The sequence below is a fragment of the Barbatula barbatula genome (genome assembly GCF_947034865.1).
Source record: "Barbatula barbatula genome assembly, chromosome: 4".
Taxonomy (NCBI): domain Eukaryota; kingdom Metazoa; phylum Chordata; class Actinopteri; order Cypriniformes; family Nemacheilidae; genus Barbatula; species Barbatula barbatula.
This window is the reverse complement of record NC_136768.1, coordinates 6,124,619-6,145,083: the sequence shown is the minus strand read 5'-3', so window position 1 is coordinate 6,145,083 and position 20,465 is coordinate 6,124,619. Positions and strand designations below refer to the sequence as shown.

Here is a 20,465-nt window from a genome sequence, read left to right as displayed (position 1 = left end):
TACAAGCAAACAGTGTCCACATGAAGATGAATGTGGTGCAACAGCGACCTCAAGCCATCGGTCAACATATGTGCAGCAAACAGACGCATGTTCGGGATTCATTGCCGTTTTATGGAGGATGAACGGATGGCTAGGTTTATATGCAACTGTATTCATCGTGGTCTACTTGCAAGGATTTTTACCTTATTAGTTTTTGTCATTATTTGATCAGAAATGTTAGAGCATTTAAATTGATTCAATTTGATTGATTTCTTATTACAACTTTTAAAAAGTAAACGCATCAAACAGTGTAGACTATATGTGTGCATTTTTATGACAACAATAGTTTTCAAATAATATATATATATATTAATTGTTATATATTCCTTGATAATTCATGTCATTATATCATGATATACTGTATATACTACTGTGTATATGTGCAAGGCAGTGTGTAGTGCAAATGAATGTTCAGGGATTCCAACCTCAGAATTGTCACTAGAGGGGGCTGTTGGCCAGAGTAGAGAATTCTGCTCCGTGTCATTATAGGTCAAAAACAGGTCAAGTCTTTTAATATAATAGAAAAACAAACATAGGGTGCTGTGTGCCTCAGAAGTGGATTGCTGTCCATCAAAATGCAGGGCTATGTTATGATGGACAGTTTGTAAGATCTAACAAGACCGTTGACGTCTCAGCGTAACCCACCAGAATCAATCTACGAGCCGAGAATTCTGTGACTGACAGTTAGTAAAAGTCAGATAGCCAACGGCAAAATGACTGGCATGCTGATTTGCTGTGACTTTACAAAGATGTTAGAATGGATCAAATATAAACAGATGAAAACAATTCCTTCTAACAAAGTCCTCTCTAAAAAGTCCTCTATATGTTTCTGTATGATCAAAACAGACACAGAAATTGATGGTGTCACATTTGAGACAAGACAGATCATAATGATAAAGTAGCTCACAAAGGACAAGCACACAATGTTTGGGTAGATACAATAATTGGCTACTTTTTCTCGTTTTTCTCTTTGTTTATGTAGTTTTTCATACTTACTGTTATTTTAGAAATGCAGGGTTACCACAATTTAGATTTAATAAAGATATCCCCATATCTTAACCAATGTGGAGAATAGTCGTGATACAAAGTAAGTCGATGTGGCTTAATTTTGTGTGCTGGCAGTGCATTAGCCATATTGTATCTATAAGTAACTGTTTTCTTTGGTTACTGTTAGAGATAAAAACTATAAAGCCATTTATAACCCAGTGGATTAGTCAAACAAGCTATAAATCCAACAAAACCAACATGTTCGTCACAAGAAGGACAGTGAACATAGGGTGTAGCAATTTGTTTATAGTACTAACAGCATTATTAAAGATTTAGGAAATGTTCCTCAAAGTGAGATTGTGCTGATCTCGCTTACCCACAGACCCCTGAATGAGAGTCAAAGAGACAGGCTAGGACTGGAGTGACGCAATACTCACGCATATACCACAGTACCGGTTACATACGCGGACACCCTCCAGCTGTTTCAAGATTTCAGACGGACTGCAATGTCTAGATTTGCAGAAAAACCTATCAGATAGATAGAAAGACAGACAGACAGACAGACAGATAGATAGATTACTGTATGACGCTTGAATTGTGCAATGTTCTTGTGCCACAAGGCAAGTAATGCATCATGCTTACATCATCTGTGATATGCGTCAGCAATCGCTGCATAACGTCACAGTAAGAATAATCATACAGTACGTAGTGAACGGTGTATAGTGCAGTTTTTTTAAAAGACAGAACTGTTGTCTCATATCAAAGCTCTCTCTTATTGGAAAATGACAGCGCACCTGATTCTGTGACACATGTTCTGGTGAAATGGTAAAGTTCAGATTGAAGCTCTGGCCCTGGGCTAAGAGTGAACTCTATTCTAACTACAAGCTTTCATGTGAAGAGTAACCCGTCCATTCGTCCAGAGGTAAAATCACAGACAAGACAGAACTCCCAACCAGAATTGTAGACAATCCTAGATTAGATTGTCATGAAATATTTATTTACGCAGTATTTGCTCCATCCAAATCTGTCTTAAAAAAGACACCATGAAAATCATAGAGTTTGTCCTGAAACAAATAACTGCAGTGTATAATAATGTCTACTAGGAAAGTATAATTGTTTGTGTCAAAATAATTCTGTATTTTAGGATATTTTAAAGGGCCAGTGTATTAAATGTAGTGACATCTAGTGGTGAGGTTGTGAAATGCAACCAACCGCTCACTGCACCCCTACCATTCTAAGCGCTACGTTGGCTGACACAGAACAAAAATCACATCAAATTTACGCTTCTTTGCCGAAGGATATAACATAACAAATGCTCTCCGTACAACATGGCGAATACCATGCAAGGGGACCGGCGGTGTATGTAGATAAAATAGCTCATTCTAGGATGATAAAAACATAACGCTTTATTATGTAAGGACTGTATACACATCTGAAGACATAGTTATCCATATTAGATTGCATTTCTGTCAATAGATCCTCAAAAAATACACACAACAGCTTTAAGTTGTTTAATTTTTAGTTTACATGCATGTTGTGGGAAATGTTCTTGGAACAAAGTTTCAAGATAATAAATGATGAATACAGTAAACATTACTTTTCTGCTGGACTTTTTTTTTATTATAAGTTGACATTTTCAGCTCATTCCGTGAAATTTCATTTTGCTTTGCAAATGATATGGATAGAATTTAAAGCCAGTACAAATATGAACAAGATGAGTTTACTGTACATTTTGCAATAGAAAAACTAAGCACTTCGTAAATGCAGAATATGACAGTGGTGAAGTGTCAGGTCATTTTCTGTTGGCAAAGCAAGTTCCCCCCTATCCTCCTGCACATTATGTTTGTTTTGTTTACTGTAGCAACGACTCGATTTGAAGTGCTAGATAGCGTACCATTTACAAAAAGTGTATCTTTTCTGTCCATTGCGCTGCCTGTGTGAACGGATGAAAAGCCAGTGTTTTCCCTAACAGTCGTGCTCCGGTACGATCCTGCACTTAAGGATCTTTAGATAGTTCTGGACTTTGTTAGAGTCACGACGAAAGCAGTAGAGGAGCTCATAGTCGCTCATGGCTTCTTCGCTTTCAGACACAGGAACTATTACTTCCCGTGACGATATGGCTGGGACGGAATTACCCAGCATTCCTAGCACACTCATCTGGGGGAGTGGTAGAGACAGAGAGAAGGAAATTAGTACAGTATATTGTTGCAAATTAGTTACAATATTGTAGAACAATAACTTCGACTACAAAAGGTGCGTTTCTTGATAATTTGCCTGAATTGTCTCAAATCTCTAGCATGAGTAATAACGTTGAAGATCTGGACTTTACCATTGAAAATATTAATGCCACCTTCTCGGAAACGCTAGACATAGTTGCTCCTCTACGCTTAAAGAAGATTAAAAATGACAGACTGACACCGTGGAATAATGAACTCACTCAGGCTCTAAAGAAAGCGGCACGAAAAATGGAGCGCAACTTTAAGAAAACTAAATTAGAGGTATTTCGTACTGCCTGGAAGGATAGTATTAAAAATACAGGAAAGCCCTAAAAACGTCTAGATCTGCCTACCTTTCATCACTAATAGAAGAAAACCAGCATAACCCCAGGTTTTTATTTGATACAGTGGCTAAATTAACCAAAAATAAATCGTCAGCGACTTCTGATTCTGTATACCAGCATAGCAGTGATGATTTTATGAACTATTTCACAAATAAAATCCAAGTTATTGGAGAAAAAATTATAACTATGCAACCAGAAGTGAATCCCGCTGAACAAACGACTAACTACAGCGCCTCTAAGGAGAAATTACGTTTATTTTCTACTATAGATCACGATGAACTCTCTAAAATCATTAGATCATCTAAATCAACTTCATGCATGTTAGACCCTATACCTACAAATCTACTGAAAGAGATGCTCCCAGAAATTATAGATCCTCTACTTAGCATTATTAACTCATCTCTGACATTAGGACATGTGCCTAAAGCATATAAGGTGGCTGTTATAAGGCCCCTTGTCAAAAAACCCCATCTGGACCCTGGAGAACTAGTTAACTACAGACCTATTTCGAATCTACCTTTCTTATCTAAAGTTCTGGAAAAAGTAGTCTCAATTCAAATATGCTCCTTCCTCCAAAGGAATGAGATTAATGAAGATTTCCAGTCTGGATTTAGAGCACATCACAGTACAGAGACTGCTCTGATTAGAGTTACAAATGATCTGCTTATGGCGTCCGACCGAGGTTGTATCTCCTTATTGGTGCTGCTAGATCTTAGTGCTGCATTCGACACCATTGACCACAGCATGCTCCTACATAGACTCGAAAATGATGTCGGTATTAAGGAAATAGCTTTGAAATGGCTTGGATCTTATTTATGCGACCATTTTCAATATGTAGCAATAAACAATGAGGTATCACGCAAATCGCAAGTCCAGTACGGTGTACCACAGGGCTCAGTCTTAGGGCCTATGCTCTTCGCATTATACATGCTACCTCTAGGAGATATAATAAAGCGACACGGAGTAAGCTTTCACTGTTATGCCGATGATACGCAACTTTATATTTCCTCGAAGCCTCATGAAACACAGCAATTCCATCGAATAGTGGAATGCATTGTCGATATAAAAAAGTGGATGAGTAGCAATTTTTTATTACTGAACTCGGACAAAACTGAAGTGTTACTTATCGGACCGAAAACCGCCCTACGTAACAACCAAGAATACTGCTTAACTATTGATGGATCTAGGCTGCACTAGTTAGATCAATCGGAACCAGGGACACTTCCAATAACAACTGATGCATTTGTTGCATCAAAGAGTGCAGATAATAGTCTACTCTAATAGATAATAGTCTACTCTCAGCCAGTCTTGTCTCATTGTTCCAAGGTTACCAGAGCGGGCAGGATGCAGTCCAAGGTTACCGGAGCGGGCAGGGCGCAATCCATTCCCAGACCTGACAAATGCTGGACGAAGGACGTGGCGACTCTGCAAAACTTCAGTCGCTATTAGATTATTAATGATAATTTTAAATCTAACTTTTTTTATTTTGCCTTGTTGTGCAAGCACTGTCGAGCTTGTTCAGAGGCAGCAGTTTTTGCCAGAGGGGAACTGGAATCCCCTGGTTAGGCCTGGTTTCCCTTTGAGGTTTTTTTCTCCTCCAATGGAGTTTTGGGTTCCTCGCCACCGTTTGCATACTGTTTTGCACTGTTTGCCTGGCTGGGGGGGCTGCTAGAATTTGATAGTCTTATTTAATTAACACTGCATATAGGAATTTATTGTGTGTCTGATATTTGACCTGCGTTTTTTTGGATTGGATTCAATTTATTGTCATTACACACATACAAGTACAGTGCAACGAAATGTATTAATTCTGACTTCCATAACCTTTTATGTTTTACTTAGTCAATGTTTTCTTGTACAGCTGCTTTGTAACAATGAAAATTGTAAAAAGCGCTATATAAATAAAGCTGACTTGACTTGACTTGTTGCAGTGACGCAACATACAGCCATGCAATCAGAAACTCTTAGCTTTGAAATGTTTGATTCTGATTGGTCAATCATGGCTTTTAACAGTATATTATTATTCTTTCAATAATCTAAACTATTGCCCATTGTCAGAAACATACTGGAACTACATTAAAGTCTCAGTCTTAAAGATAGAACACCATGCTGCCGAAACTGTTACAATGCCTACTGACACTGGTAAAAACAGCCTAGGTGGGCACTTATATTTTTTATGCAAAAAGTGTAAAACATTTGATAGATGGCTAGCAGCTAATGGCTTAAGCAAACAATGATGGATTGATATCTAATTAGATAATAAGACAAGATAATAAACCACCTTTTCAGCTATTCTCTCCACTCCTCTCCTCAGCTCGTGAGCCATGTCACCCATCTCCAGGGCTTTGTTACTGCTGAAGCTGTTGAAATCTTGTTGGTGAGCCATGCTTTGATGGAGCTGGAACAAAGGGTCCCTCCAGGCCATCAGCAATTTTAGAATCACTTCTGTCAACTCCTCACGCTAAGACACGAAAGTTACTAGGTTAAGTGAGTTGTGAACGAATTAACAAAGTACTATATAAACATTAGTGAGTTAATTTTCATTTGTACACACATTTACAAGACAAAGGGTTTTAGGGTGAGGCAGTGGCTTGGTACTTAATTTAGCGGATGTGATTTTAAGAATTGCTCCAATTGAAAGTACAGTCCCCCTGAAGTGCCATAGCTCAAGACCACGGGTGATACGACAAGAAGGCATCAGAGTACACGGTCCATTAATGACAAGCAATGACAGTAGAGTAAAAAGTGCTCTGATACCTCAGAGACAGTATAAACAAGCGAGGGGGGTTTAAGTGACAGTTTTATTCAATTTATTTATTTACCCTCTTGTCATTTCAAACCTGTATGAAATTAATTCGACACAAAAGAAGATATTATGAAGAATGTTGGTAAGCAAACAACAGCAGTACCCATTCACTTCTACTGTATATAACCAATGTATAACAAATGCAAGTCAATGGGTACCGCCATTGTTCGGTTACCAACATTCTTCTTAATGTCGTCTTTTGTGTTGTGCTGAAGAAAGAAAGTCATACAGGTTTAAAATGACAGGAGGGTGAGTAAATGATGATAGAATTTCCATTTTTGGGTGAACTATACCTTTTATGAAGATGTTATACTCACTGCTAGTTTTTGTGCATTTTCTTTGCCATTTGGAGTCAGTATATTAGACGTGTGACATTTGCGATAAATCTTTCCTATATGGTTTTTGCTGGGCAGGAAATACTGTTCCTTTAAGAAAATACAGAGGAACACAATATGATAATTTGTAAGCAAACGATTTCCAAAAAACTTAAACGTTGTTCTGCAACATCTCATACACATCTCAAAGTAACATTCCTCTCTCATAAAAATATAATTCAGTGTGAGTCAAAAATAATGCAATAAGTAAAACTATTGAATAACTTTATTTTCCCTTACGAGATAAGAATTGTGTTTCATTGGAAATACATGTACAGTAGACTTGCTAAATGCTATTTATAAAAAGATTGATACATGTTTAATACATAAAATTATGCCTTATTTATGCCGGTAACATTGTTTTTCATTGTTCTACGACTTCTATTACATTTACAATAACTCTTGCATAAAACAATGGCTAGTTCTCTGTAGAAGACAGTGCAGATGGGACTTACAAACTCTGAGTGCAGATCGTTGGAGAGGCTGTGCATTCTGGCAGAGTGCTGAATGACCCTGTTGAAGAGATCTGCCAGAGATGGAACGTGGCACGCTGTCGGCCCATGCATGCAGATGGGTGCGGATCCCACGCGTCCGTCAGGATCCAGGCACAGCAGTGCTACAAGCAGCGTGGTCACTGCCGTGAGACACCAACCCAGAGAGAGAGAAATAAAGAGAGCGAGAGAAAAATAGACAGAGAGTGAGGAAAAATGGAGAATGGAAAATGTGAGCTTCTCTTTGATGCCCAGCATAAAAGAATTAAGAATTGTACAGTCCACAGATTAAGTAAGAGATGAAAATTTAAACTGCCACTTGAGCTGCTAGCAAGTCCTCTTAAAGAAGATGCTCTGTTGCTTCTTACAAATACCTTGCTTCAGGCTCCTGGTCATTCTGAGAGGAGGAGAGAGGTTATGGGAAAAGCAGGGGGTAGGACTGCTATTTAAAGTGTCCTGAGTTTAAGGCGAGAGGGGGTCGGTAGGTGCTGTTGGATGAATCTGCCCTTTAAAGAGAAGTACAGCAAGAAAGGGGCGGGCTGGAAAGGTATGCGTGCACAAGTGCGTGATTGTCAGAGTCTATCGAGTGTGTTCCTTCAATCAGAAAGTGACTAATGCCCCTTCCTTCCCAACTCCCTGCAGGCTTCCCGCTTCGGTTTCGTGTCATTTTGATATGCTTACTTTCAACCCTCAACATGACCCAAACCACAAATGAATCTGATTAAAATTGTAGAGAGGGATGAGTAGTTTTGCTCATCTGAAAGATTAGCCTTTGTAATGGAAAATTGTTAATACATTGTTTAGTGATGCATTAGAATAATTTAAATGAGAAAGATTGCAATATATGCTATGGCGAATCCTATTTGATTGTGCTACATCTTAATTTTCTATCACAGCATTTTTGCTCCAAAATGCTACAAATGTCTGGTAAAACTTTCCAAACACATGCCCTTAACATTAGCAGCACATTGGATCATTATTAGATCAAAGTTTGGGATGTTGGTCATTGACATCCATTGGCACTTTGGTCACCTGGTCTTCACCTCTATGATGTTGCCTTATAATTTAATCAGAAACCCAATCTGATATCAGCGTTTATGAATGCCCCCCCAGACGCTTATTGGGTAAAGACACTCATCTAGTAAAACCACAGATTTTTCTTAGTTAACTGTGATATACTATAACCCAGATAGCAAAATTCATCTGGTTTACATTTATTTGACGTCTGCATTTACATCTGCAAGACATCTGCAATACGTCTCTGAGACGTCTGTAATACGTCTGCTAAAGATCTGGAGATCTGGAAACATCTGCTGCGTAAAAACATCTGCTAAACATCTTCGAAAGAGCTGTTGTTCATCCATTCTAAATCATAAACTTTTAGAGGTCTATCTGACAGCAGGCATCTCAGAGACGTATTGCAGAAGAGCAAACTATGTGCTGTAGATGTCTTGCAGATGTAAATGCAGAAATTGCATGTGCTGAACTGGTGAGGTCTCGTAACAAACCTCTTGACCTCAGACATTTGTTGTGTGTACACGTGTGTGTCTGAGAGTGCGATTGGTTGTTCAGTACCAACCGCTGTGACGAAGACTGCACGCCACCTCACCGTCAAGGCACGATATTTATGGCTAGATGACAGGTCGACGTTTGGCTGGCCGCGACTTTGACGTCAGCCAGCTGGATGTGGGTCAAACACAGACAAGAAGAGAATATTTTAAGACAAAGTCTTACAAACTGTCACAAAACAGCACGCTTTCCTCTTAAAGGTTGACGGACAAAAATGGAAATTGACAGGATGACACCCCACATGAGAAATTGTATGAAACAAAATGGTGAAGGGGACAGGTGACCGGAAAAAAACCTGAAGATTTTACCTTACTCTTAAAGTTCTTCTCTGTATTTCATGTGTAAAATTGCTAGTGTTGGGTGAAATAAAAAACAAAACAATTTCATTACAAAAATAAGCTTAATATCTCAAAATTGACACTATTTAGGGGTGTAGTAATGCAAGATTTGGCCATGGCATTCCCAAAACTCAAGTTCAATTTTGTTTGCAGCACGTGCCCACATTCACAATTGTATACCACACACAAATCAAGGATATGCTTGCTTTTTATAGATGGATATGCTGGAGAACAGGAAAAGCAAACGGGTGAATAAAGAGTCAGACAGAATGAAGAGGTCAAGGGAGAGTTAGAGGTTGGTAGAAATGATCAAGAACAAAGTGAACTTTTTCTAGTGTTTTTATAGCTAAAACCATATTTCCCAGCATCAACAATTCATTAGTATTTCAGAAAATATTTTCTTAAACAACAAGAATTCTCATAATATTTTCCAAAACAACCCAAAGTAACATTTTGTCCATTTTCAGAACATTATTTAGAGGAGTCATGTATGGTTTACCATAAGTCAGTCATGTAGAGAACCTTTGCTGGTTATTGACTTGGGCAATACTATACATGCTATGCGTATGTGTGCATACAGGAAACATTGAACTCATGATATGTTCTTTTTAAAGTAAAAAACAGCAGTGGAACTTCTGTAACAACTTTTTGACTTTAGATAAATAAAAGCTAAATCAATTTGGTAACTACTTGAGTTAATATGTATATAAATATTCTATTTTAAAATAATACTTGCCCCGAGTTACAAAGAGGCATCACAATGGTGGTTTGCTTCACATACTCATTAAGGACTAAGCCCAGTTTACACCCTGCACAAAAGACAATATGTAAGACATTTGAACCCATTATAATTCGAATTTTTTTCCGACAAACCCATTAAGAACAAAGCATTTGTCGTGTCGCGTTGCGTCACATCGTGGCACCCGTGTCTGGTTTAGGAAGGGTATAAGAATGGTATCCTAGAACCGCCCCTACTGTAGGTTTAGCCCCTTTCCAACAAAACACTCACGTGTCACGTGATGTTTTAAAACAAAGAAGTCTAGCTTAGTTTCTGGGCAAACATATAAACAATAAAACTGAATGGTAATTTATAACGAAAAATAAATTTAGTACAAAAATAGAAAAAAACTATTTGGATTGCGGATGCATTGTCCAAACAACTGGCTGAAAATATAATCTGAAATAATCTGATCCAGCACCACGGACAGCAACCTCATGTCTATTATAGCCAAACCTTTTTCTAAAAAGAGGTGTATAATGCTCACACATATTTATTAAAAACTGCTCAATTTTACAGTAAATCACATGGCTTGATCTACTCTGGGTGCTGACTGAAGTTTTGAATGTATTAAATGGAAGGCCACAGTTGCACACTTTTGAGGACCAAAAACAAATAAGCAATTCATTACTAATGACCTAATGAATTGTGGTGAGTAATAATAAGTTCTACCTTCTCCGAATGAGTCTTAAAAGGCAAACTTTCATTCTTATTTTTTAGTACACTAAAAAAAAGAACATTGTGAATCATATCCTGTAGCCTTGAAGAAGTATGTACCAGAGAGGTGATTTTAAACATAAATACACATGAAGATGCCCAAATGCTTGTTCAAGTATACTGCCAAGTGTAGTCAATTTATGTACATTTAACAAGCAAAGCAAATGTGCTCTACAAACATTTAATTGGAGCAAATTCAACCTTTTTAATTGGAGCTCTTTCAAGATCTGTTTTTCCATAAATCGCTGGGCAAACACTTTGGTCCTGCTTGTATGACCATGACAAACCTGGACTTAAATGTTTTTCTACGAATCGCTGGACATCCTCACCTACACCAGCCTTAAATAGACTGATGATTGAATTTGACCTTAAATACATACAATTAGTAAGCATGAGTCATGTAAACAACTCAAAACAACAATTCAACTATATTCAACTACATTCAATTACATTATATTTATATTACATTTACATTTAGTAGCTGTTTTATCCAAAGTGACTTACAAAGAGTTCAGGGTTTACTGGACCGAATTAGGAAGAATGTTTCACCAGGAAGGAGTTGTGAAGGAGAACGAGCAAGAAAGCGATTTAATGCCCCTATGAGAAGGCAATACAAGGCGCCGCTCGTTTGCTGAACGCAGGGTTCTTGGTGGTGTGTTGGAGGGTATGAAAGTATGCCGGTGCAGATCCAGTGATAATCCTGTAGGCAAGCATCAGTGACTTTAATCTGATACAGGCTTCAACCGGTAGCAAGCGGAGAGAGATGAAAAGGGGTGTCACATGAGCCTTTTTGGGCTGTTGGAAGACGAGGAGTGCTGGTGTGTTTTGAACCAGCTGTAGTGGTTTGAAAGCCTTTGCAGGAAGACCACCAAGGAGAGCATTGCAGTAGTCCAACCTTGAGATTACCAGGACCTGGACAAGGAGTTGTGCCGCATGCTCAGTGAGATAGGGTCTAACCTTTTGAATGTTGAATAAGGCATATCGGCAGAATGTAAGCATTGAAGGACAGCTGTTCATCAAATATGACTCTGAGGTTCCTGGCTGATTCGGAGGGAGTGATTGTGGAATTGCCAAATTGGATTGTAAAATCGTGTTGCATCGTGGGGTGTGCTGGAAACATGAGTAGTTCTGTCTTGGCCGAGTTCAGCTGGAGGTGATGCTCTTTCATCCAAGCTGAGATGTCATCTAGGCAGGCTGTTATGCAAGCTGTTACAGTGGTATCGTCTAGTTGAAATGAGATGTAGATCTGGGTGTTGTCAGCGTAACAGTGATACGAGATGCCGTGTGCCCGTATGAGGAAGTCATGTAGATGGAAAAAAACAGCGGTCCAAGCACCAATCCCTGAGGGACCCCAGTGATCATGTGGTGAGCAGTTTAAAAAAGGTTTAAAAAAGCAATCTGTACCCTTTTGTGAATTTGTATATTTTTATATATCTTCCGCTATGCCCCCAGTAATATGCAAGTTGCTTTGGGAATTGCTTGATCGTGTGGCCTTGTTAGTCTGGCATTTTCTTCCCCCAGAAAGGTTGTGATTGAACAGTGCAGTGTATACAGTGTATACTGTATACCCGCTTCAAAAGGAGGGTTGAAGCGAGTATACAGTACATCATTACTGTGTAGGCAATTATCATTTAAATTTTTAATACAAGTCATTGCTGAATTTGGGGGCATAAGACTTATATCCTTGTTCTATTTACGTTTAGTCATTTAGCAGACGCTTCTATCCAAAGCGACTTATAAAGAATTCACAGAAGCAATAAGCGATATGTCATACAAATTTTCAATGTCTATTCTTTAACAATTCAAATTTTCTTGTGTGTGTGCATGTTTTGCAAAAGTCTTATGGGACAGGTGAGAAGTAGAGGTAAATAGGGTCACAAATTGATTAAAAGGCCATTTGCTTTTTGTCACGTTCTGTACATCATATATCAAAGTGAGTTCATTCATCAGGGGGTGTGGTTAGGGATATTAAAGGCAAGGGATAGTTAAAACTGAGGGGATGTGTTTTGCCACTAGATGGCAGTGGTGCATGCTAAATGATCTCTTAAAGCAACAACAGATATACAAAACTAAGATACTAATTTAAGATGAATAGATACTGTGGTGCTTTTCAACTGGTATTGCTTCATGACACAGATTTTTATTAAGTGATGATCTCACAGAGTATTTTCCCAAACATAAAAATTATACAATATAAAATATATTGGTTTAGATTACCAAAAACTGTGAAGGGCCAGCAATTTGCTGAACTATTAACATGACAATTTAAATTTAATATGAACAACAGCAGTAAGAAATGGCATAGCTTTTACACATCAATGAAACACTTGTGGGTTGGCTTAATTTGTGCATAGATTTAATTAAATTTGGTTTCTTTTTTTTATTTTATTAATATATTTAATCATATTATGTTGCATGTCTTTTTTGCCGCTGTCTGATCCTATCAAACTAGACAGAAACCGTTCTGGGGGGTGTGGTTGGGTTGTGATTTATTAGTCCACAAAGAGATTTGGAATGGAAAATCTCTATAGACCACCCTGTGATATCAACACCGGGCTTGAAATCCACCGTCCCCCATTATTACACATGTGCTTCAGATAAGTGTTTTATGATGCACTTGGACAGCATTGTGCTCCCACAGATTGTGGAGTGCCGGATTCTCTGGTGAAGTGGAGACAGTTGTTTGGTTGTTTTGGTGAAAGGGGCTTGCTGCATAAAAAACCTAAAGCGGTCTGTAAGTGAATTTTGAAGTTGAGATAGCATTGTGCGGATTTCTTTCAAAGCGGGCAACCTTTGGAGCTCTCAGCATTTATAGTGCAAAAATGTTTTTTTTTATTTTTGCCATTCATTTATTTTTCAATGTTTTCAAATTAAAGGTAGCATTACGTAAACAATGGTTCAAAAACAAACCTAGGGACAATAATTTTCACAGTTGTTATTGCTAATGTACATCTTTTGAAAACGTTTTAAATATTATTATGTACAATGTTCAACATATTTTATAAATGTCTGTTTTTGCTTACGTCTCCGCTGTATGTGTTAATGTGTTAACTGTAAAGTTGCTTTATAACAATGCAAAATTGCATTGCAATTGTCCAAGAGAAATACATGTATATACATTAAATTGAAGTACTGAATTTGATAGCTACATAACAACTTGTATTGCTTCTGCAAACCCCAAACAGCGGCATATATTAGAAATGGTAAAACAACATTGACTATTGACTGAAACACTTGTAATGGTGTGCTTAAACTGCATCATCCAAAGCTATCCTTCTTTTAAAGCTGTATCTCGCTAATTGATGCCCAGAGCTGTCATTGTGAAACCTGAAAGATGCACACTAATAATATCCAGCAGTCTTCTTCTCTATCTCCCTGTCTCGCTATGTTCTGCTCGTCCACTGTTTTCTAATATATGTGTGTTTACGTAAATAGCGTCCACATTGCTATGGTCTTTTCATTAATATATATCAGTGGGATTATTTAATCAGATTTATCAATTTGCCATCGAAATAATTCATTAAAAATACATCAGTTGTCACTGCTGTGTGGCACACACACGCACAAACATTATGGAAAGGGTTCCTTCGCATGCGGTGAGTTGCAAATGCGTTCACATAACCGATGCACCTGTGATATTTACAGAGCGCCATCCCTTTTAACAGAGCTGTGCTGCATTTTTCAAAGCAGCAGTTATTGGGGTAAGGCCTGGCACACAGTCTATTTAATAATAATTGCTGAATGCATGTCCTGTTTGATTGGATCTGCATTTTCTTAATTCTGCTTCAGATGACCTTCTTGTTTGACCCTCTCCATATGCAAATGTGCTAGAGATGCCATGGCAACATGTCTTATCGTTAAATGGTTGTGATAATGGATCTCTTAGCAACCAATTTCATGGAAGGATATTTAATCAGTTAATCTCTATTGATTACATGAGTTATTTTAGCTTGTTAACATTATGGGGAGCAGTTAAATCAAAGTAGCACGTTCACTGGAGCGAGACACATTTGTGAAGGCTATTGTCATGCAAATGGTAATAAAGTGATGTAAAATAATCAAATGATTTAAAGAGAGATCGGTTGAAAGCTTTAGCGTGTTATTTCGAGTGATATTTAATAACGGCCTTCATTAAAAATCAACATTGGCCTTTGTTAAACACATAGTACGTACATTCACATTTGCAGTTGGGTGCAGTTGATGTTAAAGGGATAGTTCACCCAAAAAATTAAATTCGGTCCTCGTTATTCAACCTCAAGTTGTTCCAAACCTTCACAATTCTCTTTGTTCTGCTGAACACAAAGGAAGATATTTGGATGTATGTCAGTGACCAAACAGATCTCATCCCCCATTTACTGTCATAAATACCATGCTAGTCAATGGGGGATGAGACCTGTTTGGTCACTGACATTCTTCCTAATATCTTCCTCTGTGTTCAACAGAACAACAAAGTTTATACACGTTTGGAACAATCTGTGGGCATGTAAATGATGACAGAGTTTGAATTTTTTTGGGTGAACTCTCCCTTTAAGACTGAGAGTTCTGAGAAATTACCCTTACAGAAAAAACACACAAATGTTATGTTTCACATGTGGTACCTGTGGTTTCACATGGGAATTTATTCGGGACTTTACAGAAAAGATTGGAACATTTTCATTAAAGGCAACCATTTTTGTATCTGGACCTTTCATCCCCAACCACTACAAATCTCCTCTAAAATATCAAATTATTATGAAGTCTTACTACATTTTTTACCGTTTTCTGAACTTTAGATGTTAGATTAGTAAAAAAACATCATGTACAGCTGATTACCAGCAGGCGGCAGGATTGACATCAAGCAGGTGCCTACGCTCACACTCTCTATCTGGCCGAAACGGAGGACGGACGCACCTGCTTCTCTCCCACTGACCGCTTCTTCACAAGAGGACACCGCGATCTTCAGCAGAATTTGTCTACCACTTGGAGTTTTCAGTTCTGTCTTATATCTCAGTCCTCCTTTGCTGAAGTTTTCGCAAGTGTAAAAGATATGATGATGCGTTTCGTGAAGGTGTATCACTGACGCGCATCTCGCTCAGTCTCCGGCAGCATCACAATGATGGAATAGGCGTTTCACTCTCTTCTCCTCCACAATGGAATTATTTCAACTTTGTTTAGCGTTTTGCACCGTCGGTTTTTTGCATGGTAAGAACAGTATTTGTCAGGTGTCAATAAATGTAAACAGTCAACATCAGCATCGAGATGGGTACATGATGTTTTCTTAATGGTGACACTTAACAAGTGCACTGTTCATCAATTAATTTACATTCGTGAATATCGAACACATGTATTTTTACACATAAACTTGTTTAAAGTAACTTGTTTTAATGCAGATTATGTATGTGTAATAATTGTATTGGGCTTTCATACAAATGTATTATAGCCCTAACCCTAATGTAAACAATACTGAAAATGTTTATATTTCAGAATATTCTAACATAATGTGATCCACTTGTTTTCGTTGCTGTACGATTTAATTATGTATTTATTTGATCAGATTGTTGGTTCTCATGTTTACATTCCTTTATTCAGGTTTCGGGGTTGACCCTGCATTACATGTAGACGTCTTCCAGGAGTTTGATGTATTGAGGTCAAGTGCTGGAGTTTCCCAAGTCGAGGGTTTCCATAATGAGAGCCGAGCATATCTGTTTGAAGGTACGACTGAGTGAAATTGAAAAACTTTTTCAAGATAGGACGATTGTGGTTCTTTGCTTTTGTTTTCGGATCAGTGTAACTGACATGAGAGCAGTTTTCGCAGCACTCACTTTGAGCCTCATCAATTTAGAATTCATTGTAAACATCTGGCGAGCGATAACAGCCAAGCAGCAAGGCAGACAGCTGGTTTAGAACGGCATAATTCCAGATCCCACTTAATCTCTCATGAAAAATAGATCAACCCAACAGTGAATCCCAGGAGTAAAAATGCCCCTGTGTTGAGCGGCAAGTTCTTTCCCATCAAAGAATTGTCATCCCATTCAATAGATGCAGTTAATGAAGACAGTGAATAGGCTAGGGAATGACATCTGGCTCCACTAAGAACGCCAGGAGGATGGTGCTTATGACTTGTTTATCATATGTTTATCACACATTCTGATAAACAAGACCTTATTTGTGTTAGAAAGCATTTTCTCTGTTCTGTTCTGTTCTCTTCTTTATTCTCTGTTCTCTGTTCTGTTGTTTACTTCTTTTCTATGCATTTGGAGGACAGGTTCAGCAGATCTGTCTATAACTCAGGCTGCCTTCTTGCTCATTTGTGGGTTGTTTATCATTCAGATTGACAGCCCCCATTTGAGGTTAAGTGCCTCGCTCAAGGGCACAATGGCGATGGTCATTCTCTGCTTTCTACCTTCTTCACCTTTGGATTAAACCACCAGCCTTTTAGTGATCTGTTATTGGAATACTACACTGTAACTAATCCCAGGATTTATAATGACGCTTTTACATGTGCGGTAACGCTCTGGGTTTACTGTAAGCAGGCATTTTAGTGTCATTGTTTATGCTCCGCAGTTTGAATGGTTTTGAGATATTGCAGCTCTGCATGAGGGAATACAATTATGCGGTATACATTCCAATAGTGTTGTGTGTGTGTGTGTGTGTGTGTGTGTGTGTGTGTGTGTGTGTGTGTGTGTGTGTTTGTGTGTGTTAATCCATATAGAACTGCACAACTGCTGCAGAAGATAAATGTGCACATAAATATATTTGGCATATAAACACAAAATCTGACACTGCTGGTGTTAACAGGCGCATTTGATCAGCAGCGGATGCAACAGTCCTGTTTTAATTTGGGTGGGTGGCACCTTCACGGCATTGATCGGCGATCCAGTAAATGCCAGTGGGATTGCGGAATTGGGATCAAAGAGACAGGCTTCAATACAAGGTCATAAATGTGCAGAATGCAGATGAGAAACCTCTCAATGTCCGACGATGACATCTTCATAGTGCTTTATAGAAAGGAGGGGGAAGGAGAAAGGAGTAGAGAGAGGTTACAAATAATTCAAGGCTATAGACACCATCCATTTCAGCTTGAAATTTGATTTATTTGATTCAATAAATCTGAATCAAAGGTTCACGGGAAATTACAAAAATATCAAACGTTTTACCGTAGCATTTTGTTGTTCCAAACCTGTGTGCTGAATTTGGTAAGAATTTCGACAGAAATACTTACAGAATTTTGAATCACAGGATTTTTGACATAAGTTAGATCTTGATAGAAAAGTACTGTGCAAAAGAAGAGGCAATATACAATATAGAGAGAAGTTTGGCCCGATCTGTCCTTTTCTAACATATCTGATGCAGACTGAGTGCCAGGATCAGATTCCTGCTCATTCATCATCTATCTGAGCATGCAGCAGCCAAGAGGGACACCAGCGAAATGTTTCTCCTGTGCACTGAGGCAGTCTGGACCAGACATTTACGTCACTCATCCTACATTCCCCAGCCGAGCTTCCATGTCTCAACACAGTCTCTGCAGTATGATGTACTGTCATTTTCACATTATTGCAAGTCTTAGGCTCAGATAGCACCCCCAAAGTCTACCAAGAGGTAATTTAGATTGACTACGCAAATCGGGGCACAGATTTTTAAAGGGCTCTCCAAACATTATTTACAATTTCACAGGATCGTGTCTGTACAAACGTGGTATTGAAATAATATTTCAGTTGGAAAAGTGATGACATGAACTCGTTGTGCCCAAATACACACTTTATATTTGTAGTATTATTTTTAAATAGTAAACTCTGTTCTGCATTTATTTTTAAAGCAGAAAACTCGGCAGCAATTATGGTTCCTTTAGAGCAAATGCATAACTATTGACTGTGATATTGAATTTCATTAAAAAGTTGTAAAACTATTTTTCCAGCTACAGTATAGATTATTTCTGATAACAATCAAAAGAAGCCGTTACTTGGCTAAACTTGTCTCTACAATATTTTGAATTTAGACTCCGAGACTAAGCATAACCACTAGATGTCAATGTACTAAATGGGTTGTTTATATGCGACCGAACCATAGGACCCATTCAACAAATTGTTTCAATACTAGACCTGGGTTTCCTGATTAATGCAATGTTAATTTAAGAAAAGACACTTGTTCATTTTTTCATTAATAATTGCCTGTGAATAATTCATGAGTTGTAAATTAGTTTTTTTGTGTTTGAAATTTTCATCAAGGTTTGTTGCAATGACGTTAGGACGTGTTTTTAAGTGCTTGCATCATGAGTAGCCTGGCTTATAAACAATTTAAGTTTTACTTTCATGTTATTGCTTATTCGGTTTGTGGCATGAATTCACCCTTTAGAAAAACTTGCACCTTACTTTAAAGGTTTTAATTGAAACTTTCTTAGAGTAATCCAGTGTCATTACCATCATGCTGTGTTTATTTGGCCCCCAGGAAACCAATTCTCATTTATTGGTTATTGGAGTTATGGGTTCTCTTGGGGCGTAGCTGGCTGGATGTCAGATTACAGATTTATAGCAGAGGTATACTGGCCTGAAAATGATAGCAGTTCTCAGAAATAGATAAAGTAATCTTTTTGTATTTACATAAAGTTAGAAAATGGGTAATGCTGGTTGGCATGCTCCTAAGTATAAAGTTGTTATGCATAATTGTTTCAGCATTAAAATGTTTAAATTCATCCCGGATGAATGTGGGAGACACTGGGAGCTTTTGCGAAACTTATTTTAAAAAAGAAAATTTTCCAATTCCATTTGATGCCACTAATAGCACAAAATAGCACAGTACACCTTAAATTGCTTTTGGTATGAAACAGTCCTAAAACAACAAATTCATCTATACATGTTGTTCACTTATCTCGCTAATCTTTAGCAAGCGCATACCCAAAAAACAAATTACCTGTTGCTTCAGCGTAATTTTCAAGTCGACAGCCATCATGCCGTTATCAACGTCTAGCCTTTGAAATACAGCACATTAACACATCCCTTAATGACATATGGAGTAGAGGGAAAACACATCAGAGAGGAGATGTCAATTCAGCGGGAATTAACCGGAGAGGTTTTCCTGCTGATTTCCCAAAGGATTTAAATGCTGATATTTATGTGCTTTCCTGGAATTTTCCAGATCAAAGGGGCGGCCGTGTTCCTCCGCGGATGGCAGAAGTTACATGGGTTATGTTCAGCTCTCTGTCGTACAGTGCGTTTGATTAATGAAGGCTGTGAAACTCCGCCTCCTTCCTGGTGTACAATAGGCTCGTTGCTACTTACAACTCCCCTGTGGTTTACCTGACAATAGATAAAGAACATTAGCGCTCAAAGGTTGTCCCGAATGTGCGTGTGTGTGTATGTCTTACCGTATGAGCACAGGAGTACCAGACCCAGATGTTTCTTATGTTTGCAGTACTGATTTAAAAGCCAACTTTCTGCACACCGCAAGCTCATCACCTCTGCAAATGTGTATTCCTCCATCCTATCCGACTCTCATAAATACGCACTGAACTGTATAAAAGTACAGCATCTTATAGATGCAAGGAATTTTTATAGCAGGTTGATTCATCTCGCCCTCGCACTTAACACAGTACATAAGGTGTGTTTTTGTGGACGCGAACGTGCAACGTTGTTGTTGTCAAATAGACCACATTGCATCATTTACTAGTCCATGTGGACATTTTTTTTATAATTATTTGTATATCCTCATTTGGGACAGTTAAAATCTATTTTCTGATTTCTATTTATTGCAAAACACAAAAGAAGATATTTTGAAGAATGTCGCTAACCAAACAGCGGCAGCATCCATTCACTTGTATTGTTTGAATATGG

The 20,465-nt window shown here is 38.2% G+C and overlaps 2 protein-coding genes across 2 annotated transcripts in view; one reads left to right on the top strand and one right to left on the bottom strand.

The window, feature by feature from the left end:
• Positions 1-2,991: 2,991 nt before the first annotated feature.
• On the bottom strand, positions 2,992-7,653 carry prl2 (prolactin 2; the record flags this gene model as incomplete). The annotated part of the gene is made up of 5 exons (XM_079454382.1): positions 2,992-3,183; positions 5,868-6,047; positions 6,710-6,817; positions 7,222-7,400; positions 7,632-7,653. The coding sequence occupies 5 exons, from the start codon at positions 7,651-7,653 to the stop codon at positions 2,992-2,994; spliced, it is 681 nt and encodes a 226-aa protein (XP_079310508.1).
• A 7,861-nt stretch (positions 7,654-15,514) lies between these two features.
• nell2b (neural EGFL like 2b) overlaps positions 15,515-20,465 on the top strand; it is a 29,272-nt gene continuing 24,321 nt past the window's right edge. Inside the window, exons 1-2 of the mRNA XM_079454123.1 lie at positions 15,515-15,840; positions 16,228-16,350. Of these exons, the coding sequence (XP_079310249.1) occupies positions 15,789-15,840; positions 16,228-16,350 (175 nt within the window). The 5' untranslated portion in view covers positions 15,515-15,788. The remainder of the gene's footprint in view (positions 15,841-16,227; positions 16,351-20,465) is intronic.